Here is a 27,462-nt window from a genome sequence, read left to right as displayed (position 1 = left end):
ATAATCATTGGTTGCAGCCTTAGTTAAAAGAAAATACTTTTATTGTGACACAGTTATAAGGACAACAGTATGTTAGAAACCACAACGATGACTGAATGTTGGAGAGAAAGGAAAAGAATAAACTGCAACATCTGATGCAAAATCGAAAATATTCTGATTATAATTTTGTCATTATAATGAACAGATGTTCTTGTAACAATGGTATGTTGTATTGTGATGACAACATCTGATTTTCTTTCTAACGATGCCAGTGGTGCTTGATGTGCATACTGGTTCTAATAAAGCTAATTATGATATATGATTACAAAATAAATTAATATTGCATCTGTTCTATTGAAGTATCCCTGTAGTCATACCAGTGAGCCAGCTGCATACACAATAACAGGACTAATTAGTAAATAGTTACACGTGTGCTTTTCCTGTTATGACAAAGAAAAAGGCCTCTGGCTGCAAAAAACAATAAACATGTCAGTTATTTAATAACTAAGGCTACTTACCAGCAGAATTTCAATACAGCCAAGTATGTACATGGCACCTGCAAAAGTGGTGCCTAAGTAGAAGCAGATCCCAACAGCTCCACCGAACTCAGGCCCCAGAGAGCGAGAGATCATGTAATATGAACCTCCAGCTGTGAGTCACAAACACACAGAGGAGTCAGTGAGCTGCTCTGTCACACACAAACACACTAATACATCCCGTCAGATATCCACTCACCTGGTACGACTCCATTTGTTGCAATGGCACTCATGGAGATGGCTGTGAGCATCGTCTGAAAAAAGCAGCACACAACAGAGGAGGTTTAAGCTAAATTTAGGATTTTAATAATCACCTTTAACCTAGAGCTAGAGTGAATGTATGATACTAGAAAAACCTAAGGAATCCATTGGTACCAACCATGTCATGCTAGCTTGTCAGGAAGGAGGCAAAATAACGCTCCAAATTTAGGCTAAATTTTGGTGAGGAAAAACTGGCATGGTGATTTTCAAAGGGGTCCCTCGACCTCTGACCTCAAGATATGTGAATAAAAATGAGCTCTATGGGTACCCACGAGTCTCCCCTTTACAGACCAGCCCACTTTATGATAATCACATGCAGCATAAATGTGTTATTTTCACCTATTCTAAAATGGTGTATTTGAATATTTCTGCATACTGGGGTCCATAAACAGTCTTGGAATTACATAAATTGGGTTTGACTGTAAAACTGAGACTTGTTGATCCAATGAAATCAACTGTATTCATGTGTGATGATGTTAGTCCCTATAGTAGCCATTTCATTGTAGTGAGACCATTTTTTGAAATTTGACCTCACTGTATAAAATGACCTGTGGTGACCTCTAGGATAATCACAGCCTCATGACATTTTATAACCACAAACTAGAGACCTAGAGAGAGGATGGATGGCTTTCCTAGATAGATTGACAATAAGGGGGTTTCTGAGCAGTTTCCAGAACAGAAGTGCTCGCCATCCAATCGCAGAAAAATGCAATTCTTACAGAAATCTCCAAATGTCAAACGTTTTTGATACCAAATCACAGCATGGCTTTATCCATGGTGTTCCTCAAGGTCTTGGTATCCTAATGTGGTGCTCTGGAGGGCTCTTGATCATTTTTTATCAATTCTTTAACTAAAAAATGGTTATATTTAGCACCAAATCTGTGTAACAAATGGTATCAACCCCAAAATTGCTGCAACAACTTATGAGACATAATAACTATTACATAATTACATTATTAAATAATTATGTTTTATTATATTAGAACAACTTGACACACAGTGCTGAACTGCATCTCAAATTAATCTTCGGGTTCCCAGCTTTCAGATGATGTACACCACTTCTATGTGACATCTACTGTTGACCTGCTATCTCCCCCTAAAGACTTCCACATGAGTTGGTTGTTGATGGAGCAGCATCTGTGCGATGCAAATTATAATTATACAACATGTTATATATTATAGCAGCCTTTAGTTTAATCACATATTACCCAAATTGGCTATGCGTGTGCTGAAAAACTACTTTAAAATTGATATAATCTTGTAAATGGATGTTTACAGCTCTCTTGTCCTGCATTAAATTTATGAGGCATATTTTAATGTAACATTTGTTTTCTGAGAACAGCAGTTAGTTATAGCGAGCGGTCGTGTTACACAACAACAGCAGATGTACTCACCGTGGAGCAACACATGAAGACGATTATGAAGGAGCCGAACACGCCTCCAATCCCGACCATCCAGGTCATCCGCAGGAAGAGGATCACTCCAAAAATGTTCTGGATACACGGCAGGTACACGCCCATCAGAGTGCCCAGCTGTGGAGCCTGAGAAACACAAACATGGAAAGTGATTAATCAAAGTTTTTGTCTTAGTTTTCAGTCTCGCTCATCTTACTTTCCATGTGAATGGATTAAATTGAGGGTTATAATCTGTCAGTCGTGCACTTTGTTGTTCAGGCTCTGTCTCCATAAATCTATTCTGCCTTTTAAATTCATGAAATGCTGTCCAACTCTTTCATTAGAAAGAAAGAGGTTTATTCTTTTCAAACAAAGAGATGGTAATCCGGTGGAGGAGAGGAAGACAAGCTCTTTGTTCACTTTAAATGGGTCTATTTCCTCTAAATAACCTCTCTGCAGAGAAGTGGGAAGACAGATGTTCATTCTCCTTTTTCCTCATTGTTTCTGTCAGTGAATCTGTTTGAATGGCAGCAACAAATTCAAACATTTAGTATGAATAATAAATATCTACATACATCTGTCCATCGATCATTATTCTGTTGCTGACAGTTCTCAAATGCTGCATGAATATCTGCCAATGTGTAGAAGAAAAGTTTACCCATTAGGCCAAATGTTAAGATTGATAACCCTTTCCCCCTTAAATTACAAATTTCTTAACTACTGTATCTGGTTGCATTTCCCACCAGGAGGCAGAGGGCAGAATATTTTACATTTTTAACACTATCAAAAAAGTGACAGTGTAAAGAATACACCAGAAAACAAAATAATTTATCAGATCAAGTCTTTGTTTGTCGTTTAAAGTCTGAATTGTTTAAATTCTGCAGAGCGCTCTATGAGGAGATGTGTGTGAAAGATGAAGGGACAGATCAAAGTAACTGCTTGTGTTCTGTCCACGGGGGGAAAGCCGGTGATGCTCTTGAATGCCCGCGCCGCAGGATCCTTCGCGTGACTCAGCCTGAGCAGCGTCTTCATATTGCGCTTACCCTTAACCCCTTACTGAATGAAAATGGGTTCTATGGGTACCCAAGAGTCTCCCCTTTACAGACATGCCCACTTTATGATAATCACATGCAGTTTGTGGCAAGTCATAGTCAAGTCAGCACACTGACAGCTGTTGTTGCCTGTGTGGCTTGAGTTTGCCATGTTATGATTTGAGCATATTTTTTATGTTAAATGCAGTACCTGTGAGGGTTACTGGACAATATTTGTCATTGTTTTGTGTTGTTAATTGATTTCCAATAATAAATATATACACACATTTGCATAAAGCAGACATATTTGCCCACTCCCATGTTGATAAGAGTATTAAATACTTGACAACTCTTTAAAGTACATTTTGATCAGATAAAAAATGTGAGATTAATTTGCGATTAATCGCAATTAACTATGGACAATCATGTGATTAATTGCATTTAAATATTCTAATTGATTGACAGCCCTATTTATAACACACTGTGATGTGGTTGTATGCACCTATAAAGACATATGTGTGTTTATTAAAGTATCTACCTATTTAAACAATCATGAATGAATATGAAGACAGACAACAGGAATAAATATAAAAGCATACAGTATATAAACTTTTGCTCTCTGGTGCCTCCTAGTTAGTTTTATGATATTTTTTTCTGATAAACCTGCTCTTCTGGTTCAGATTGCAGCAGGGTTGGGATGAACGGATCACTCGAAGTGTTCTACCTTGACAGGTTTTTTAGACGGACGTGCCCCCTCCTCGTTATTCTCGGCCTCTTCGTGCTCTTTGCTGCCTGTCGGCAGGTTGGAGTAGTTGGCCAGACTGCTGAGCAGAGAGGAGACCATTGGACTGGTATCCATCTCCTCCTGCAACACACAAACACACAGTTATATTATTTATGAAACTGTTTGTTTTATACTGGTTTGTGAAAACTCTCCTCACCTCAAATAGAGCCATATTCTTTCCGTCATACTGACTCTTATCGGCGTCGCTGGCTGCACTGCTGTTGATGAACGGACTGTTCTCTTTGGGCATCCCATCACCTGAAACACAGAAACACCAACCAGCAGATTTAGAGTCGTCTTCACTCACAGCTGCACGCAGACATGATGTAATTATGTTGACACCAAAATGAATAGTAGATTTTTAATAAATCAAATTAGTGTGATGAAAATATCCATCAATTGGAATTTAATACTGGACGGACCAGTGTAGGATTTGATTTGGTTTTCTACTGGAATAAGGGATTTGATTAAAGACTTCACATCTCATCTTGTGGCCACTCATTGCTTGTTGTGGAGCATTTGATTACCGTCTTATACAGTAAAAAAAATAGGTTGTTTTCTCAATTATTTTGGATGGAAACGTGCTTCATTTATATACAGCATGTGAGTCATAGAGAGGAGCGTACAAATCACAGGACTTTGACCCAGAGAGCGGAGTTCGCGTCCTGAATCTCGGGTGTGGGAGAAATCACAGTTTTGGTAAACAAGTCTTGTCTTGTGCTTCAAATAACTGTTGACTTTTTCCAATATTAAACCAGAACTATGATCTTTTCATAATATTAACCAAATGCTGCTAGTGCCTGAACATGACCATAAAAACCTTGAATCATGCTTTGTAGAAAAAACAAATGAAATATATTGAGTATGTGACATGACAGATATGTTGATTAACAACCTTTCCACATTTTATTGACAGAAAATGTGATCCAGGCAGCATTACATTTCATACAAAACACATTTGCTGTTGCATATTAGTAGTATATAGACACCCTTCCAGTCTTCATATCTACAATCCTTGCAAGCATTATGCCTCATTTCTTAAAAAATAAAGTACACCACTAAGCACTTAGTTGTATTGTACACTATGCACTCCCAATTTTGGATATCAGGCTCTTGCTCCTACATGGTTTGAATATACTTACTATACGTCGCTTTGGACAAAAGGGAATGTAACGTAACGTAATATAAATGTAATTTCTAGGTTAGACAGGCTTGTACAAAGACAGACAGAAGAGACAGAGAAGACAAGATATAACTCACAATATAAAATTAAGAAAAAGCCAGAAAGATTTCTTTCACAATGAGATATATCAGTAATGTGGATATAATGACTAAGTGTAAAAGACAAATAATAGAACAACTACAACAGTCTGGTAAATTCAGTAAATTACATCACTTTACTGTAATGAAGCCTTTAAAACCAGAAAAAGACAACACTTACGCCATATTATGATCCAAAATCTAAGACGATATCTAGTCTCATATCACAATCTTGATTTAATATCGATATATAGCCCAGCCCTATCTTCTTTTATGGGATTGTCTGCACTGTGAACACCTCCTCTTTAATCCAAGTCTGACAGTCTTGAATTTATGTTCACATTTTGAGGCATCACATTTTCCTCACCCATATGACTTCTCATTATGTCTCATTATATCTCATCTCTTTGCCTTCTTCCTCTTTGTCTACCTCTAAAGCAGTAAAAATGGTATGCTAAATTATCTTGGAGTACGATGACATTTAAAAGCCTGTACAAGTTGCGAAAAAGAGCCACATGAGGGGACATCCTGTTCCTGGTCGGTGAAAGCCACACAATCAAGTCGTCTCTTTCAGTTCCCCAGGCTGCAGCAGCATTATACACTAATCTTTAAAGCAAAGAGGAGAGTCAAATGCCAGCCAAACTGCTCTCACGCAGCACATAATCCTTTGAACGACGGACTGCTCCCCTAAAGATGCGCTGCCTGTCAAATTGGATTAGACAGCATTTCAATTTGAATGTCGTTTTTTGAGATGCATGAAGGATTAGAGCTTTTATCAGCTTTCTATCAATACCTGAACACAACACATATCCCACTTTCCTCCTGACTTCTTCATTAGTGATGTGAAAAGACCTTTAAAATGACTTTAAGTGTGATTATTACTTTGCTTTAATTATAGGTTAAGAAGCAAATAATCTCAGACTGTTCAGCAGACAATAACGAGGACCTGACCAGTCAAACTACATTTTGTGACATTAAGGATCACAGCAGGTCTGTTATTTCTACTCTTAGTTGCAGTTTAGATTACGTTGAAGCCAACCACCTGAGTATTCTGTAATCCACCATGATTTTAAATCTGCATTTAAAGCTCATTTCAGCTCTTGGCTTAGAGTGAAATCAGCTTTTAAAACCATGTTTTACGACATGCCTTTGTGTGTGTGTGTGTGTGTTTGAGGGCTTCTCTCTGTGCATGTATAAGCATTGTATGTGTTTTGTGACATATTTTTTATAGTATAAGTTGTTCATATTTCTGTGGTAACACTGTGGTGTGATATTCTGAATTAAAAGGGTGACGTTGAAGTTATGAAGTGTCATTAATAAAAATTATATAACTTTTTAAAGTAATGAGGTTGACTTTAAATCATTTCTTAAATTATTTCAACATGTTTTGGTTAATTTATATATTTGAACATTTTTTTTTTTTTTTTTTATTAAATATTAAACATTTTGGGGCTCTAGTGGAGGCAAATTAACTGAACCAAACACTTCTCAGTCTGGATCTGATCTAGCCTCTGTTTTCTTCATCCTGACCCTTAATGAGCTGCTAAAACATTTGCGTGTCAAAGTCAGCAGTAAATAAGCAGTGATGGATTCCCGCTGGCGGCCCTGAGGTGTTACCCATGGGATGGTGAGTGTTGTGTAATAAACCTTCATTACACTGCAGAACATACATACAACAATAAAAGCTGTGCTGAGCTATTTGTGTATTTCATACCCCACAAATGTCAACAATCATCCATTTACAAGCTGTACAAAAGCACACCTCACATGTGTGTTTCCTAACTCAGATTAGAAACCACATCCCCCTCCTCATCCTTCACTGCAATCAGAGAGTGACCTTGGAGTGTAACCAACCAACCCGAGGTCTCGCTGGAATCGATCTCCTGATCCATTACTGTGACAGACGACGTTACATCAGCCTAATTTCGCCTGTCATAGTAGTTTTCTTCATTTCTGCCCGAATCATGCATTTAGAAATGTGTCAGTGACACTTTATAATAAGGGCCATGCAGCAACATGTAGATGTTTGCGTCTGACTACCAGTTTGATAAAAACAGCTTCATATTTCTATGAGAACAGATTCTGCTTTCAGAGAGGCTGATTGAAGCTAATTCATGAAATAACTGTGAGTTAACAATCATTAAAGGGGAACTACTGACTTGATCTTTTCTTAATAGTGAGCAACTAGAATTCATGACATATCCTGTATTAATTCCTGCATTTATAAAGCATAAGTTATGCATTTTATAACCTTATTATAAAGTGTTATCAACATGTCAGTGTCACAATAGAAAGCCTAAGTCACACTCCTTCGTGTGGATCCAATGGGACCTTATTTCGGAAAAAATATAAACGGTAGTCAACGGAGAGAGATAAATATTTTTTTGATCCCCTTTGAATTGCGTCAAGAATCACACATATGATGTTTGTCAATTTAAAACATCATTTTACAAATAAAGAAAGTCGGAGTTTCAGACTGTGAAAATACGTAATTAGAAAGACGAAACCCAAAAGTCGCGTAAGTGACATCTCTCTCTCTCTCTGAAGCTACAATGTCTGTGTGTTTCATACTGGGATGTACTCGCATGAGCAACGCGTCTCGCTTGTTCTTTCTCTTCCTGGCTGATAAAAAGACCAGGAGTCGCTGGATAAAACACATCAGGTAAGATAACATTTCATTTCTGTGTGGTCATAGCTAAGTTAGCTAGTTAGCTGGTGTTGGTGACGTATATTGTCCGAGACGAGAGATGTAGTTAACTGAACGGTTTCACTCTCTTCACAAATCCTCCTGCATAAAGACCTGCTCTCCCTGCGAGGGCTCAGCTGTGTGAAACATCACATATTATGAACCACGACTGACTTTATAACTTCCTATTCCTCAGAGCACAAAGGCATGGATTCAGCATAAATTGGACCACTGACATGCACTGGGAAGACCTTAAAGTTTCTGAAGAATTTTCCAGACAGAGAAATTGTCTGTATTTCTTTCCAGCGGCATGAAACTCTTGTGGCCTATATTACCAGTTTTAAAACAACTACAAGTGATGATACTTGAGGATCGAATATAGCAGCTATGCAGATGACACCCAACTATTTATTTTCCCTTGATAGTTGACAGTTTTGTAGAAAATCTGAAAAAAACAAGAGTTTCACTGGATAAAAGACACAAATAACTGATTGATTAGTAGAATTGTCATTGATTAAGTTTCAGTCAGTCGATTAGTACAACTGAAGTTATCTTTAGCGCTGCCCTGATGTGTTGCACTAAGTCATTCAGTCATATTACTAAAATATTTTCAAACTGCAATTCTGAATAACTTGCTCTGACCTGGATGGTTTAAAGCTCTTTTCAGGCATTTGAAAGAAGATCGTTTTATTGAGAGGAACTAAAACTGACCACAGTGCTCCATCTCTCAAATATCCTGGGAAGTTTAGCAATAATTTTAAGATTTTAATCCTGGTTTACAAAGACCTTAATGGCCCGGCGGTATGGATCAAACATGCTTACTCTGCACAGCATGAAAGAGTCGCTGTTGCTGTCAGTGCAAGGTCACATCACTACAATCTATTGTAACTGTGGAGACATAAAGTGTATGCATCCAAGTATTAGACTACCTCTAACATTATGCTCATTTAAAATAAATGTAAGACATTAGTTTTATTATATAAAACTATATATATTGTAAATCTTTTTTCATTTTTTTTCCAAATATTTTTTATTGGGTCTCTTGCAGACATGTGATTTCAAAATATGTTTATAAATGTTTTAAAATATAGAACTGAGTCAGGTTGTCTGGCAGTGCTACCTGGGGCTGTAATGCAGGGAGAATAACACATTTTTGGTCTTTAGCCTTAACTGTGACACAACTAGAAGTGCTCTGCCCGAGGATTTCTGCCTCTGTTTGAGCTCACAAGTGGCTAAAAGATGTCTGTGACAATTTGGACAACCTGTAGTATATGTGAGCCTTATGAAATGTTAGTGCACGTCTGATGAAATCAAAGCACAGACAACAGTTTCCCTTTGATTACACAACACAGAAGAATCATTGGCTGGGAGATTAAAGAGTGTCGAAAGTGACCTACATAGATAAATTCCTGCAACTGATGAGAAATACAAGGTTCATACGGGTGTGAACAGCACTTAAGATTTATCTGTATTCAGTTGTAAAGCCTACCTGAGAATATCAAGAAAAACTGTCATGTAAAGTTGCCACGCAAAGCTTCAACTCCCAAACACCACCACAGAAATGAAAACTTAACTGTAATATATAATCTAGAAGCAGAAAATACGCACATCAGGTGCAGAAGCCCATTAAAGCATGAGGGAAAAGACACAATGAGTGTATTTGAGGTGACGTTTCACTGTGGGGCTGAACATGTGAAGCAACGACACAAAAGTACTGAGTGGACTTTGTCTTCAATGTGCGGGTCAGATCAGGATGAGTCACCCCATCTGACCCATATTCATCTTGTCCACAGCAAATTACTGCCCCAGGATGAGCTCTTTTGTATTCCTTTGTCTGTATGCATTGCATGCGCTAAAACTAATTTCGAATGCACCTCTAAAACACAAAATTGCATTTGCAATTTTTCAGCCCGTATCTCAGTATATGCAGAGATGAATGCAGGGATGAATGGTTGGGTGACGCAGTTTAGATTGTAAGTAAATAAGTTCAGCCTTTAATGGCTCAGTCATGTTTTACTGTATAAATCTGAGATACATATTCATATCTAATCAAAGAGCAATTCATGGTTATCTGTACCAAATTTCATGGTAATCCATCCAATAGTTGTTGAAACATTTTACTAAAAGCCAAAAATATCAACCTCATGGTGGCGCTAGAGTCAAATCTACTGGGGACCACGAGTGTGTGTTCACAGTGTGAACTCTGCTGTGGAGAGGGAGGCTGGGAAAGACAATCAAAAGTTAATTACCCAGCCTCCACCTCAAAGTTGGGGTGTTTATAGTGCTCTAACCCTTTATGATTTAGCTAATTCAGTGCTTGAAGGGAAAAGGGCACAGAAGATATTAAACTACAGATTTCAAATAATAAATGAGCTGACATTACAAACGGTTAACTGTGTGCATACAGAGTTCATTAACTGGAGCTCTGCTCTGCTTCTATATTAAACTACAACATCAGTTTATGCGGTTATGTTTGAGGGAGATGTTTGTGTCGAGATCTGTCCAAAACACAAACATACACACACACACATGCAAACACACAAACACGCAAACACGCAAACACAAGCAAATAGCTAAATGACGGATTTGTCCTAAATGTACCCTGAAAACAAAACATTGCAGATAAGTATGTGATTCAAATGTTCAGCAGATTCAAAGATTTATCTGTCTACATCCCTGTTTTATCCTCAGGACAGACAGACGTGACTTTTAGGATTGTTCGAGATGAGATTAGGTTTGTATCTGACTTGATCCCGAGTTGCTCTGACATCATGCACACGTAGGCAACGATAACCTCATGAGATCGAGGCGGCCGCAGCAGCTCTCCCCCGACTGCAAAAACCCAAGGCATGATGGGAAACGCCTGACTGATTGGCTCTTAGTTTTGACAACAAACACGTTTTGTAGAAAATACAAATTTTCTGTATAACTGTAATATTTAATGCTAGATTGTAGGCTATCAGTCTCATGTTGTGTAACAAAGGTTTAATCTGTTAACAAATACATCTTGTGTGGCTGATAAAATATAAATGAAAGTTATTTATACTTAAAAAAAACAAGTAATTGCAAAGTGCTTTACAAGGCAGACATAAAGGATAGAATACGATGCCAAACACACACACATTTCCACATATATATAATTACAAACTATCTGAATGTGGTCTGCAAGTGGACAGAGTTACCATGACATCATCCATTGGTTTGTGGACTGCCGTTTTGAAGCCTTGAGTTGGGCATTTTGTCCGTCGCCATCTTGGTTTTTTGCAACCAGAAGTGACACGAGAGGGTGGAGTTAAGTACAACCGAACGCTTAATGAGACACTTTCAGGCGACCAAAAAAGGATATAATTAACTTTCATGAACTGAAAACACACTGTGAAAGGGTTAAAGTTGTAAGATGAAAACACGGACAACTCCCAATCTTGAACACGCCGTGGTAGCGACCTCTCAATCACAAGGTAGCCACGCCTTAAAGCATACCCTGCTTTGTGGTCTATTTGACTCTAAATGGGACCCTAATTCACTAAATGAACATCATGCTGTATTGAAGAAGACTTGAAACTAGCAATTGAGAAGATAAACTCATGTTTACAATGTTTACTGATTTAATAAATCATCAATCTTTGTCTTTTTCTCACCGCCCCCTGCTGCTGCTTAATCTCATCTACTTTCCAGGCGAGGCGCAGTTCATCTCGAACAAGCCTATTGATAAGAAGTGATCGGCTCACAATGATGACATCACTACAGAATTACAAGATCTGAAAACGTTCATAATGATGCTGCTGCAGCAGGCCGAGCTGTGATTGCGAGTTGACCGCAGCATGCAGATGAAAGGCAGTGGGCGGTGTAGATTTGTACCCTTGATGTGACATGGCTATTACAAAATGGACAGTTTATACCGGCTTTTAAAAGCTTAATAGGACGCAGGCTCAAGGGGATTATCCAGCAGCTGCTGGAGGCCACAGAGGAAGGCAGAAATTAACTTCTGCATGTGAGCGAACTGCACCAATCAGCTGCACAGCAAACGTCACAATCACAGCAACCACACACACATACCTCATTCATTTTCACCTCCCCTGCTGTAACTGAGGAATTAAAGCTAATTCCATGAAGTCATTTGTTTAATTTAAATCTATCTCCTGACTGACACTCTGTGTTGCACACAGCCGGCTGCCTGACTGTGTTTCTGCCTCTCAGACAGATTGTAGTCAGCGGGGGTGACACTGAAATGTGATGCTTTCTGACAAAAATGGAAACTTGCCATTAAAACAGGAATGAGGACAGAATATTGAGTTAAACGATGGTGGCATATGATGGCATTTTCTGCAGCAGAAGCAATATCATATGATGAATTATGTTGTCACTTGGATCTCTGTTGCACCTGCTGGACTCTCTTTTAAAAAGTGTTTTAGTAATGCTTTCGTCCAGTCTGAAATATCTGAAAACCTACTGGATAGATTGCCATTGCCTAACTTTTCTTCTAGCACTATCATCAGGTTAGAATTTGAATTAGTCCAATATTTTGTTTATGACCAAATCCCTGTAAAACTAATAACATTCCCATCAGAATGAAATTACTGCCTCTTTCATCTCATAAAATCTAACGAACAGATTGATTACAGTTTTTAACAGACTTGCATTGGATTAACGGAGTCGCAGGCAGCCAATATGCCAGCTGACACACATCTCGGCTAAGATGTGTGGAAGTCATTAATAGTCCTGATTCACTGCTTCTAATTTGGAGTGTGTCTGGCACACAGATACTTGCTGATCTCACCTCACTCCAATGTCCTGCAGAAGTCATTCAATGTTCAAAAATAATCTGGAGGTTCTTCAGTTTCTGATTTGAGCATGAAGACACGTGAAGTTAGCTTCTCAAAAGCAGCCCGACATTAAAGTAGCTCGTTCATTTCCCTAACCTCATGAATACATTTTTAGCCACAGAAATTTGGTTCACATAATCCACGTTCCTGTCTGGATCAATTGTAATCACTTTGCTGATCCCTGAACATTGGATAAGGTCAGAATTTAAATTTGTCCAATGCTTTGGTTTATGATCAAATGCCTTCAAAACTAATGATCAGCCACAGCTTTGCTTTGTGCTCAGTGTGTCCCAGACTGATTTAATTTTTTGATTCATTCAATCACTGATCTTTTTCTCAAGCAGACAACATCAACCCACTGAGCAGCAGATGTCTTTTCAACATCGCCTTTATGCTTTAGCTCTGATATAGATCACAGGATTTATTGGCTACATATAGCCCGGTTTTAGACCATAATTTAAAAACATTATTACTTATTCTATAAATGCATAAAACTTGTAAATCTTTAACATAAGCACTGCCCACACCCCGCATTTACAGTATAACTGTTTGTTAATTGACAGATTCACAGATTGAAACAACGTCGAGGCTAAGACTAGATGTCTACTGAACTTTTACTTTTCAACCTTGAATCTAAACTAAACGTCTACAGACACATAGACCCATAATATACATCTGTTAAACATATTTACAATGTCAAATTGCTCAGTGGGAGTTCTTATATCCCCACATACAGCCTTCTTCTTCTGATAAATACATGCTTGCACTACCAAAAATGTCTTATCTTGAACCGAAATCTAATGTTCAGCAGCAGAAAATACTTTCTATTGCGCTCCATTGTTTTCCAGACACGCACAACACGTGTCAAAATAGCCCAGTGTGGAGTTTCAGTAACATCCCCCTTAGTTTTGGTTTGATATTACAGCCAAACAGAACTTTCACATCAGCTGCCTCATGTGGTACATTTGCATAAAGTCCTGAAGTTTGCGTGTTGATGGCGAGATAATAATTCTATCACTAGCACTTCACCAGTCCAAGAGACACATGTATCAGGAACGCAAACTTGATTGCACCCTTCAACTTGTCAACAGATCAAATCATGGTGCTTCAAGACAAAAAACAGCTCAGAATTCAAACCAGCCTCAACATTTCCAGATGTGACACTTTTTAGTGTCAAACCGATGTTGTTGCCTCTGATATCACTCTACACTTCTGTCTCTCCAACACGTACGGGCGTGTTGGCCAGAGAGAATAGCACTCGGTTACTGGTGAGAACTGGTTCGTTGTATAACTCTGCTGATAATGAGGCCACCCTGTTCCTGTGTTTGTTCACGTGTTTGTGAGCCAGGAGAGGCTCAGATGTGGTGAGAAGACGCAATGCAACACAGACCCACATATGCTGTAGTGTGTAAATACAGGAGGTATAGCCTAAACACAGGAGCAAACATTATATTTCTAACTTAACATCAAACCAAGAGTCTCAGCTGGTTGCCAGGCTATGGATTCTTCATATTTAGCTCACAGATATGAGAATGTTATCAATCTTCTCGTCTAACTCTCGGCAAGAAACCAAATAAGTATATTTCCCAATATGTCAAACTTTTCCTTTAAGTTTTTACACCTATAGAAAGTATCGTCTTGATTCCAGTTAGACAACACAAGAGTGTACAATTGATATAATAGAAGCCGTGAACCAAGAACATGAGTGTGGGGAGCAGATTTAGCATCAATGGAACAAGCTCTAAAGCAATTTTCCCATAATTAAAGTGACCTCGGCCTATTTGTTACGAAAAAAAAAAGAGAAAAGCAACCAAAAGTCTTTGTAATGACTGACTCATCTGTACTTTTTAGATGAAAACAAATCCCAGGCCGCGGGCCAGGCAGTAACTGAGTGTTCTCCACATTTTCCCCAACAAGGGAACAGCAAATGATTCATCCACAGATAGATGCACTCGAGGGTGTATGAAGGTTAATAAGGGGGATTTTACCATATGATATAAAGGAAAGGGATCTTCACTATTTACTGGATCACTCTCCTTTACATGGTATGAGTGTGCATGGATACAACAAACAGGTGCAGGTAAAGGCACTTTGGGGATATGAGAGTCAAATGAAAGGTTTCTATAGATGTATGTAATGGTGAGAAATGGTGATAAAGTAAACTGACAGATGGGAGAAGAGAAACCCGAACTGTAGGAATTCTTTAGTTTTGTCAACAAATCCAATGAAAAGATCAAATTCAACAATGCATTAGTCCCTCTCAACTTTCTGACCCACCCAGTCTGTGGCTCTCAGACTCAATTCCAGTGAAACGGGTCAAAAGTACAGCTGGGCACTGTAGTTTCTAGTTGGGGTGTAACGATATATCAACCTGGATCGATATATCGATTAAATGATCAACGATCCAATATCATCGATGCAAGTGAAAACATCATCTTTAAGATATGCCTTTATTTTGAAATTCCCATGGCAAGTCCAAATGCACCTCCTTCATACAGAGCCCAGTAATACAATTGTAAAATCATGTTTTAGTTGCTTTTTCTGAGTTGATATGAATATAACTGATTGTGTTAAATGGACATATGAAATCGTCTCATATCAATTGCAGGCCCATGAATTGAGTCAAATCGAAAACGCCACCTGGCAGACTTTGTAATATCATCAAATATCGTATCATTGTCCAAAGAATCAATATAATGTCGTATTGTGATGAAACTTTACACCGTAGTTTCTATCAAATTTTACTCAAACAGGAGTAATTTGTGTATTTTCTTAGGGACTATTTTCAGCTGCAGATCTGGTGCTCTAGTAGGAGTATTTCCGTGTATGTGGGAGTGTGGAAACTACTGTTTATTGTAATGAAGGAACACGTCAGTCAGGCTAAAAGTGGGCCTCACTGATGTGTTTTTAACAGTTTTGGAACAACAATGGAGCTCTATGGCACAGAGAAATAAGTGACTGGACCGCTGAGAGTGAGCTGTGGGAGGGGAAAGTGATGAGGAAGAAAGGATTAGACCGCACTGTTTTTAATAATCTCCAATCTAAGACGACTGGTTGGGAGAGATGTTGTGGCTCACTGGGAGGATTAGAGGAGAGCGCTATCACTATTCCCACTTCTCTTTCCCCAGTTCAATCGCTTTGCTCCTGGATCTCACAGTGTCGACCTCTGTAGTGTGATCATGGTCTTAGTAAAGCCATCAGAGCCTCAGTGAGTCATGTCACTGCAAAGTGCTGCAGAAAGTAGGTGTCACAGGGGAGCACAAGGAAGACGTAACATATCTTAATGTGTGGCTCTTATTACCAGAAAAACACTTGCCCCAATCTTAAAGCTGCTATTACCAATATTTTATATTATCAATGGATCAAATGTGTAATGTGAAAGGTGTCGACAAACCCACAGATAATCATCCCCCGACTCTGCAGCTCTCCTCGACTCTACTGAGCTTTTTTTTTTAGCTTCTATAAACACACTGTTTTGGTTTTAAGGCCACAACTTTACTGTTTAAAGAACACTGTGTACTACTTGATCAGCACCAAAAAGCAGACAGACACAGTTAGAGACTAGCTGGTTAACATAGTGAAACATTTAGTCGCTAAAGAGCCAAATATTTCTCTGAGGAGTTGGTGGAGACCAAAAACAGAGCTAAAAGAGAGTGAATATTGGATCATCAGGTGGTCAGACACACGACTCTAAATGAATGCTAAAGTTGCTCTGTATCTGCTGGATGTATGAATAAGCAACTGTTTACCAAGTTTATGTTTGTTTACAGCTTGTTGTGCTGCCCCAAAGTGGACAAAAAAACAATTCAGGTTGCATGATTTGGGCACATAAACGTACTAAAAAAGTACAACTTCTGCATCGTCAGAATTGACCTAAATGCTGCACAAATGGGTGTTAGGTACAATTTTTGCACAATACCACCATGACAAACTTATTTTCATACATTTTTCATGAACTTTTCATAAAAAGCTAAATGAAATTGTAGAATTGTAAATGACAGTCTAAACATCTAAAATCGATCCCTCTCTGTCTAATGTCCGGCCCAACAGAGCGTTACTACATCAGATCAGAAATCGCTCTCTTTTTTGGGGCGCTCGTACAGGTAATTTTGGAAGACATTGACATACTATTAATTTTTCTCTTGCATATGTTTCCTGGAAGCAATCTGATGTTACACAATATTGACCCTAATGAATAATTTATAGGGCTGTCAAACTTAACCTGATAATAACGCATTAACGCAAATTTTGTTTTAACGCCACTAATTTATTTGACGCATTAATGCAACTTGCGATTTTTAGGTTGTAGCGGGCTCATATGAAACTAAAAAAAAAACTAAGAAATCCATTGGTACCAACCATGTCATACTAGCTTGTTGAGAAGGAGGTTAAATAACGCTCAAAACTTCCGCTAAATTTTGGCGAGGAAAAACTTGCATGGCCATTTTCAAAGGGGTCCCTTGACCTCTGACCTCAACATTTGTGAATGAAAATGGGTTCTATGGGTACCCACGAATCTCCCCTTTACAGACATGCCCACTTTATGATAATCACATGCAGTTTGGGGCAAGTCATAGCCAAGTCAGCAGACTGACACACTGACAGCTTTTGTTGTCTGTTGGGCCCAAGTTTGCCATGTTATGATTTGAGCATATATTTTATGCTAAATGCAGTACCTGTGAGGGTTTCTGGACAATATTTGTCATTGTTTTGTGTTGCTAATTGATTTCCAATAATAAATATATACATACATTTGCATAAAGCAAGCATATTTGCCCATTCCCATGTTGATAAGAGTATTAAATACTTGACAAATCTCCCTTTAAGGTACATTTTGAACACATAAAAAATGTGGGATTTATTTGCGATTAACTATTTTAATCGTTTGACCACCCTAATAATTTACTTCCAACCAAAATCATTAAAGGAAAGTGCCAAAATAAAGGTAAATAAAGGCCCCTCTGTATGATGACACATATTAACATCACAGCATGCAATAACAATAGTGCAGTGATGTTACATCATCTACAGTAGGTTATTGAAAGTGTTTATCCGACGTACCAAGGCTCGTCCAATAAGAAGACATGAGGTGGGTTTATTGTGAAATAAAATGGACCATGTTCACATTAAGCATAATGAATTGGATCAATCTCTATAAATGTGCACAATATTCTTAATCCAACTTCCACAGTGTGACCTCTCACTCTTTATGGATTAAAGTCAGTGTCTGACACACTCTTCATTCAGTAACTGAAGAGCTCGTCAGAGGATTACTGGTAATCACTGACATGACTTATCTTCCTGTTGCTCACTGTTCAAAACCTGCCCTCGGTAACCGCATCCGCCACACGCTGGAGGTGAAAGGTAAATCTGACATGTCAAACCTGTATCAGCATTGACAAATGTACAGTGCGTTTCCTGCCTTGAGCCAGTCTATTAAAGCTGTAAATCAGTTGAGGACACATCAGTGAAATTACCGAGAAGGAGCGATATGAAAATCCTTTATATGGCATTAAGAGAGCAGCTTTAAATAATGCAGCAGTCCTCTGTGATGAGATAATTCCTCATGCACAATTACGTGACTGCTCATGTCTAAACAAAACAAACAATATCCCTCATGTTGAAGTATTATTCTTAGGCTTTTAGTAACTGCTGTTGTTTCCCCAATTAATTACCTGTTTATTACAACACAATCATACTAATGATGCTGCTGCCTCTGTTACTCTGGTTAATACTAATAATGTGATAATATGCTGTAGTAACGGGTGACTCTTTGTCCTTTAGCCTTCGGCTATGACCCTGGCAAAGGCAATGAATCGTCATCTGCATTAGGAGGAGAAGGAGGTTTTGTTTGTGCACCACTCAGCCACCTATGCTAATGTGTCAGGTGACTCTTCTCTCTCAGTGGAATTACAATGGTGGACACTCTGCATTAACGTATGGGCAATCAGACAAATTGATTCAGATTCAAACACCAGTGGATGAGCTAACGACATCTGGCAAGCAGATTAATCCATCTCAGCGGGCTGTGGTTGTGTTATGGAGGGCAGGAGGTGTGGTATCGACCTTCTCATATAACTCTCAGCAAGATAGGGAATAAAGCGTATTTCCCAAAATGTTGAACTATTCCTTTAAAGGAACACTATATATAATATGCTTTTTTGCCTTCTTAACCACAAGTCCTGCATGTGTCCATTTGATGCTCAGCAAGTTAGCCTCCATCAACAAAAATATGAAAAACAATTATCATGCATCTCATCTTGTTCTGTGTTGGACAGCGAATCAGCATATTGCCCTAAACTGTTCCTTTAAGCAGAATTAATTGATTTGTTTCCCGTCAGCCATTAACCATTCACCTGAAAGAGGACAAGCAATTTAGTTAAAACCATCCAGGTTGAAGTGATTAATTTCAATAACGTACATTGACTGATAAAAGCGACCAGCAGTTATTCCCAACCTGGGGGTCGCGACCCACACTAAAGGTCAGAAGATAAATCTGAGAGGTTTTAAGATTATTATGTTAGTGTGTATATTGTGTATATTGTGTCTATGTCTTAGTCGATATATGACACTCGATGATACTAGATATTCATAAACCACAGTAAAATGCCAGAACATGGAAATAACTTTGTTGCAAACACACAACAAAACTAGCAAAATAGCACTGAGAAGCTAACGTTAGCTTACCGAGGCATGTGAAGTGCAACCAATTAAGATGAATCTGGCACTTCTGGTGGTCCCGTCTGAAGCTTGTTGTTACATGGAGCAATTAATGTTACTTCTAGCACAACATGGCTACTTGGAGGAAGTCTCTGTCCCCTCATGCTTGCAACTGCACTGCCAAGTTTCCTGTTACTTTTAGTAACTGCACTGCCAAACTTCCTGTTATATTCAGTAATTGCACTGCCAAACTTCCTGTTATATTCAGTAATTGCACTGCAAAACTTCCTGTTACTTTTAGTAACTGTGCTGCCAAACTTCCTGTTATATTCAGTAATTGCACTGCCAAACTTCCTGTTATATTCAGTAATTGCACTGCAAAACTTCCTGTTACTTTTAGTAACTGTACTGCCAAGCTTCCTGTTATATTCAATAACTGCACTGCCAAGCTTCCTCTTAAGTAACTGCACTGCCAAACTTCCTGTTCATTTTAGTAACTGCACTGCAAAACTTCCTGTTACTTTTAGTAACTGCACTGCAAAACTTCCTGTTACTTTTAGTAACTGTACTGCCAAGCTTCCTGTTATATTCAATAACTGCACTGCCAAGCTTCCTCTTAAGTAACTGCACTGCCAAACTTCCTGTTCATTTTAGTAACTGCACTGCAAAACTTCCTGTTACTTTTAGTAACTGCACTGCAAAACTTCCTGTTACTTTTAGTAACTGCACTACAAAACTTCATGTTCATTTAGTAACTGCACTACAAAACTTCCTGTTACTTTTAGTAACTGCACTACTAAACTTCCTGTTACTTTTAGTAACTGCACTACAAAACTTCCTGTTAATTTTAGTAACTGCACTACAAAACTTCCTGTTACTTTTAGTAACTGCACTGCAAAACTTCCTGTTACTTTTAGTAACTTCACTACTAAACTTCCTGTTACTTTTAGTAACTGCACTACAAAACTTCCTGTTAATTTTAGTAACTGCAATGCAAAACTTCCCGTTAATTTTAGTAACTGCACTGCAAAACTTCCTGTCATATTTAGTAAGGGATGGGAAATGGGTGAGACAAAAACTTTGACTAAGTGTTCACAACTTTTGTGTCTAACATAAATGAAGCATTAAAGGACCAGTGTATGATAATTAGGGGGATATCTTGGCAGAAATGGAATATATTAATAAGGATGTTTTCTTTAATGTATAATAATATTCCTTTAAGTTAAAACTTAAGTCAGTAGTTCATTTATTTAACTTGATCCCTTTCTATTTTTGCTGTTTTTATCATAGTGTAGTGCGAGTAGCTACTTTCACAGAGAACGTGAATATTAAAAGCGATGCACTTTTTTTTCGGAACAAGGTATTCTGAGCTTTCGCACCGTGAATAAAGGCATCAACCAAACCAAGACGGATCAAATACCAAATCCACTCATTCATTCCGTTCTTGCTTTTCACAATAAAAGCCTTAGCCCTAATATTCACAGGCAAATATTTTGCATTTTCATGTGTGTTGTGTGTGTGTGTGTGTGTGTGTGTGTGTGTGTGTGCACGCACCTCCAACCAAGGTTTAATCTCTCCCAGTCTGAACAGCCCTAAGAGGGGAGTTCCAGACCATCTGCCCCCAGAGCTCGTAATGACCGACCAAAATGACAAGGACACAGAGACAGGTGGCAGCCTGCAAACCTGCCATCGTGTGCCATAAATGTGTGAACAAACCGCTAAAATTAAAAGTCCTAAATATCTAAAACACACAGCTGATATATAAGACTAACCTTGTACACCTCATACATGACAAGATTTTGGAGCAAATGCTGGATTACTTGATAATTAACACTCAATTGTAAAATAATAAAAATTATTATAGATTATAAATGATATTGTTATAAATTTTAAAAATCTAAATCATTAATTTATCATTTAAAAATAGATGTGGAATTACTAGTATAAGACCACATTAAGTCTCAAATTAATTTACATTGAATGTTTTAATTTCAGATTTTGAGTTTGTATGTCCAAAGCCACAAAGAAGTGGTCTTATTTTGCTGCTTTAACTTCTTTCTTTTTTTTTTATTTAATATTATCTGTTTTTGTTTGCATCTTTCTGCATGTGCATTTATTTTCATCTATCAGTATTATCTATAATAAAATCCTCACGTCTGACCCTGCATTACTCACACGTGGTGCCAATACTTGCTTTTATATAAACTCCGCCAAAAATTTGACATTGACATGACCTTTGTTTATCTCCTGCACCAGCTGCTGCAGATGATACAAGCAGTATTTTGGTTACCGCTCCATTGTGACACTACAGTACTATGAACATGGAGTGAATGACTGTTTCACCCATTTTAAAGACTTTACTGTCAGTTTGACGGCCTGAAAAAGCACTCAGGTATCACTCTATCCTAATTTGGATGGTTGAAGATTAGATGCCTTGCTCAAGGACACTTCGACATGTGATTGTGTTGTAATGTATTGTTTTGTATTAAAATGTGTTTCTTATATTTAGTCTGCATCCATTAACTTGTACTTTCCTTGAGTATTTCCATCCTAAAAGCAACTTCGTATTTTTTACTCCGCTAGATCTCAGGAGGTTGTATTGTACTTTTTACTCTACACTGAATTTATTTGACAGTTAAGTTACTTTTCAGATTTGCATTGTTATAGATTCAACTACCCAACAGTATATAAAGTAGTTAGAATTAGCTCCACTTTGACAGCACTGAAACAGCACTAATATTCCAATAATATATAAACATATGATAAAAAGAATAGTCTGAATGGTGCCATATGAGCATTTTACGTATGACACTTTGCTACACCTAATATTTATATACTTTTGTATAAGTGACATTTTGAACTTGTAATAGGATATATTTATATTGCTATTTTTACTTCAGTAAAAGATGACAATACACATTCCACCACTTTGCAGTCCAACACAACAACACCATTAACTACAGCCTCAGAAATTACCAGAAAGTTTACACAATCTTAACAAAAACTGAATATAAGCCTCACAATGTTAGGAGATATTGCAGGATATTTTTTTACTGAACTGCATTTCACTGTAGAGATGTACCTAATAAACTGGTATTTCTGAGTATACTCGATTTACATAACTCCTCAAAGATATTATATTAATATTTTTAGCGAACGGACATCTTTTGTTCTTCCAAGTCAGTCTTCAGATTGAAATGGTTAAACAGGAGGAAGCTCCCACACATACTACTGCTACTCATCAGTTCTTAAAGCCTCGACTGCATGTTGTACAAAATGCCTTAATGGATACTGCACGATGTTTAAAACGTATTAAAAGGTAATTTATAAATCACAACACAGAGCTGAAAGGGGTGTAGACACATTGATATGGAACTGAATAGGAAAGTAGTTTATGAGAAAAGTCGATCGCTGTTTTTTTTTTAAACAAAAAACAAAACAAACTTAAATGTTTGTAGGGTAAACCTCCACCAGGACTGAACCGTCTATGACAAATTCCTCTTTTCATCTCACAATCACTCCTGTTGAGCTGATTGATTAGATTACATCCATTTTTATAGCCCGTTTACAGCGTGCAGCCTCCAGGGATCTCATAAATCAGGCAGGAATATAATGAGAAGGTATTTCATTAGTGTACTCATATTCGGTGTGCTCTGTTCACATCACACTCCAGTGTACCAATGCCACCTCAGTAGTCACCCCTGTGGTGTAATCACTGAAATCGTGGTCTTTAAAAAGTAAAAAGTTAATAATCCCTCTGTTTTAAAGTTTAATACACACAAGGACTGGAAATTACTGGCATAAGGAGTATCTGCCTCAAGGAAAGTCATGACTTTCCCATCAGCCTCACTTGTACTTTATGTTTAATGTTAATTATTAGCAAATGTTAGCATGCTAACAAGCCAAACTAGGGTAGTAAACCTGCCAACACTTTTTAGCATGAAGTTCAAAGCACTGGGCCTAATTATAACCTCACAGAGCCTAGCATGATTGTAGAAGCTTATTATTTTTTTTTCTGACGTCTCAAAGTCTGGAATTATTTGCAAAAGATGAAGTCACATTTTTATTCACAATCTTGCAATATCAGGGTTGATTGATGTGTGTTTTTTATTTTCATGTTCTTTAGAAAGTTCAGGGTCACATGGACACCAATTCTGGGATTTTCATGGAAGATCAAGCATACGGATTATTAGTTTATGTCCATAACGGTAACTAATGTTAGCTAAATTAAGATAGATATTGCTTTATAACAAATTTATTTTACTTTCTCTACTTGTGCTATTGTTATACTTGCTACACTTGATGAATTATCCTTATCTGATTATTGTCACTTGTGGCCCTAGTGGCCTTTGTTCAACATAAATTACATGGGCTCGCTTTACTGTTCTTCTTTCACTGGTGACACTTTTGTTCCTGAGGGACAATAACTAATTTGATAATCTAATCTATACTTTTGTTAATCCAGTTTTCTTGTAATGTATTATTACTTCTTGTTCATGATATCTCCTCTTTTTCTGACATGTAATCACTACCATTGACTTTTTGGTGTTTCATCTAATACTGTTTTCAGAGTTTTACAATATCCTCCAGTTAAAACTTCAAAGACCAACTGCTGTCTTTTATTGGGAGTGAGTTTAGCTCGCAGCATAGCTGGGCACAGAGTTGGTCACTCTCATGACTGTTATTAGTAACACCTGTGCTTTGGTCAAATGAGCTAAAATGTGAACAGCCTCAAACCTCAATTTTATAAAGTGAGGTCAAATTTCAAAAAATGGTCTCACTACAATGAAATGGCTACTATGGGGATTAACATCATCACACATGAATACAACTGAGCTCATTGGATCCACAAGAGTCTCAGCTTTACAGTCATACCCAATTTATGTAATTGAAGACTGTTTAGGGACCCCAGTATGTAGAAATATTCAAACACACCATTAGAATATGCCAAAATAACACATTTATACATGGTTTTGCCCCAAACTGCATGTGATTATATAAAGTAGGCATGTCTGTAAAGGGGAGACTTGTGGGTACCCATAGCACCTATTTCATTATCATATCTTGAGGTCAGAGGTCAAGGGACCCCTTTGAAAATGCCCATTACAGTTTTCCACCTCAAAAATGTTGCCTACCTTTGGAGCATTATTTAGCCTCCAAGCTACCATGATTTCACTCTAGCTTCAAGACTGAGCCCGCTACAACCTTCTAAAGACAGTAATGTCGGTCAGAATCACCGGTGATCCCGCATGTCTCAGAGGGTTAAAGTTAATTTTTATGAAAATAGAGAGGGATCACTGCAGACTGAATTTCCACTCAATATAATGTAAGTGTGCGTGTAATCCAATTTTCTACCTTTACACTTTTGAATAACAGGCTTCGGGGGGAACGCCAAGTCTGCAAGTTGATACAATAATACGTCCTTTAGAGGTAGAAAAGTTTCTCTTTTCCAAATATACATTAGTCTTGGCTGCACATGTGTGGATTCACAATCCCGCCCTGCGATGTGCGAGGGGAAGAAAATCAAGCCAACAAGCCAAAAAAGATCAAGATCTTTGTACTTCATGTGATGTTAAAATGAACTGTCTCCCTCACAGACACATACAACAGTTGGCTGGCAATGGAACAAGTTACTCTTTCCAATGAAATTAACTTCTCTGTCAAGAAATACACAAGGGAGGTGAAATGGTGTAAGCAGTGCAGAAGTGTTATTTCATATAACAAATACAGAAACGGCATGTTCTTCCCGTGTTAGTGAGGGTTTTCTCCGGGTTCTCAGGTTTCCCCCCATAGTCCAAAGACATGCAGGTTAGGTTCATTGTTGACTCTCAAGATATTTGAAAGATAAACACCAAATCTTCACGTTTGAGAAGCCGAAACCAGAGAATGTGTTTGCTTGAAAAATTACTGAAACAATTAATCGATTATCAAAATAGTAGCAAATTAATTTGCTGTCGATTGACTAATCAATTAATCGTTGCAGCTCTAATAATAACTAATGAAAGCAAAATGAAGGTGAAATTGGTGACATATTGCAATTTATATGGAAAGGTGCCATCCAAGACATATTTGCATGCATGTTTGGGCACACTCAGACTGTACACACACACACACACACACACACACACACGCAAACACACACACACTTATACGAACACTCAGGGCCACACACATGTACCATTATGAAAGGCAGATATTGCCCCTGGCGATGTTCTTGATGAAGAGAGACATGAAAGAGTTTGAGAGTAAAAGGCTGGTTTCCCCAGACGCTCTGCACTCAGTCCGCTGGAAACCTTTTTGTAGTAGAGTGCTAAAGGTGTTTGACATGGACGTATGAATCTACCGGCACATGAACCGACCACATCTGAAACACAAATACCGCAACCAAGATGTCAAATTCATCCATCCACCTGACCATAAACAGCTCATTTTTAAAAAAACAACAGGAAAGAGGAAAAAGTGATGCAACCCCAGGAAGTGCAGTGCATCCCTTACCGAAAAGAAGTTTATTCAAGTGTGCTATTGGTATTCATTCATTACTTTTAATGTACTCATCAGATATATACTTAACAAAAGTATACTTAACTATACTTGGCTCATACTGACAAGTATACAAAAAAGTCTAAGTATACTTAGCTGATAGGCCTACTTGTACTTAATTGTTTGATTGAGATATACTTAAGAAAAGTATAATTAAGTATTCTTGCCTCATAGGCCTACAGAAAGGTATACTTGGCTTGTAGTTCTACTTACTTTTTGATAGAGTAACCTATTAAAGTGTGAGCCAATTGTTGAAGGTGCTATGGAGCGGACGGATGCTTGACTGGACCACATCCACTTGTTGTTTCCATTCTCTCAACATGTGAATCATTAATATTTACATATAAATTATATTATATTAATATTTTGTGTCCATAAAACCAGAGCAGACATAAGTTTCCTCTCTCCATCTCTGTCTCTCTTAGCTCTTCACACACAAAAATGCAGATGAAATGACATAATCTTGTTTCCCTAACTTTCCCCAACTCAGTCACACATTGAGAACCCACGCTGACACTCACACACACACACATACGCATCCACATCCACAAACTGCCACCCACTCCTCTCTCTCATCAGTGGCCAGCGTCACTCACCCTGGCTGTTGGATCCCCCCTCTCCCTCTTCGCAGTCCGTCATGTTGTTCAGCATCCTCTCTCCTCCTCCTCCTCCTCAGGCTGTGCACAAGGAGCACGGCTCCTGATCCTGTTGCTTAGAAAAAAAGCTGGATGCCACAAGATGCTGCTTTACTTCTGCGTCTCACTGCCTCTTTTCTCTTGCCTCAGTTTAAAAAAAAAAAAAAAAGGAAGCAAGAATATTTCATCCTGTCTTTGACTTGTCTTGTGTGTTGCGTGATGCCATGTGTCTCTCTCCAGGAGGAGACTGAGAGAGGCTGCAGGGGAGCGTTGATGATGGTGCTCTGTGTCACTCACATGCACGCTCTGTGCGCCACTCGCCCCCCAGTCACTTTAAGCCCAATGACTACATTCATCATGTATTCAGGAGGTATTATCCCTCCCTTCCTCCCTCCCTCCCTCACGCACGTTCATCATCATCCATCTCATCAAGAGAGCGGGATGGATGGAGAGGGATTGAGAGACAGAGGGGATGCACGTCAGATGACAAAGTAGTGCCTCCTGAGATTAAGCATCTCCTTTGATGTTCTTTTCAGATGGAAGATGAGATTCCATTTCATTACCAGGTATTCATCCCTTTTTTGTTATGTCTTCCCCACCCTGCTTCTCTCTTTTATGTTTTCCTGCGTGGTCATGGCCCATTATCTGTTGAAGGGCTGCAGGCTGCACTTGTATAACTCGTTGAATTTAAAATGCAAGCATACAGACTGGTTGACCTGCCCTGGTGCACCACGGCAGGTCAACCAGTCTGTATGCTTGCATTGTCTCCATAATTTTGGTTTCTTGGATAAGTGCGTGGGAAAGACTATTTACTAGATTTTAACTTAGCATGTTTGTTTTTTAATTTAAATGATCTAATGTATCTAAATGACA

At 38.3% G+C, this 27,462-nt stretch overlaps 1 protein-coding gene across 3 annotated transcripts in view; it reads right to left on the bottom strand.

Moving 5' to 3' along the window:
- Positions 1–26,939, bottom strand: part of slc12a5b (solute carrier family 12 member 5b) — a 38,855-nt gene extending 11,916 nt beyond the window's left edge. The window contains exons 1-6 of one of the 3 annotated variants that reach the window (XM_037773917.1): positions 26,551–26,939; positions 4,143–4,243; positions 3,926–4,066; positions 2,171–2,317; positions 715–769; positions 498–628 (exon numbers count right to left, since the gene is read on the bottom strand). In XM_037773917.1, the coding sequence (XP_037629845.1) occupies positions 498–628; positions 715–769; positions 2,171–2,317; positions 3,926–4,066; positions 4,143–4,243; positions 26,551–26,605 (630 nt within the window). In that variant the 5' untranslated portion in view covers positions 26,606–26,939. Of the gene's footprint in view, positions 1–497; positions 629–714; positions 770–2,170; positions 2,318–3,925; positions 4,067–4,142; positions 4,244–19,441; positions 19,564–26,550 lie in introns of those variants that run through there. The other 2 variants (XM_037773916.1, XM_037773918.1) reach the window with 2 other exon arrangements.
- Between the last annotated feature and the right edge of the window lie 523 nt (positions 26,940–27,462).

This window comes from Sebastes umbrosus, chromosome 6 (genome assembly GCF_015220745.1).
Source record: "Sebastes umbrosus isolate fSebUmb1 chromosome 6, fSebUmb1.pri, whole genome shotgun sequence".
Lineage (NCBI taxonomy): Eukaryota > Metazoa > Chordata > Actinopteri > Perciformes > Sebastidae > Sebastes > Sebastes umbrosus.
This window is presented reverse-complemented; position numbering and strand designations above follow the sequence as displayed.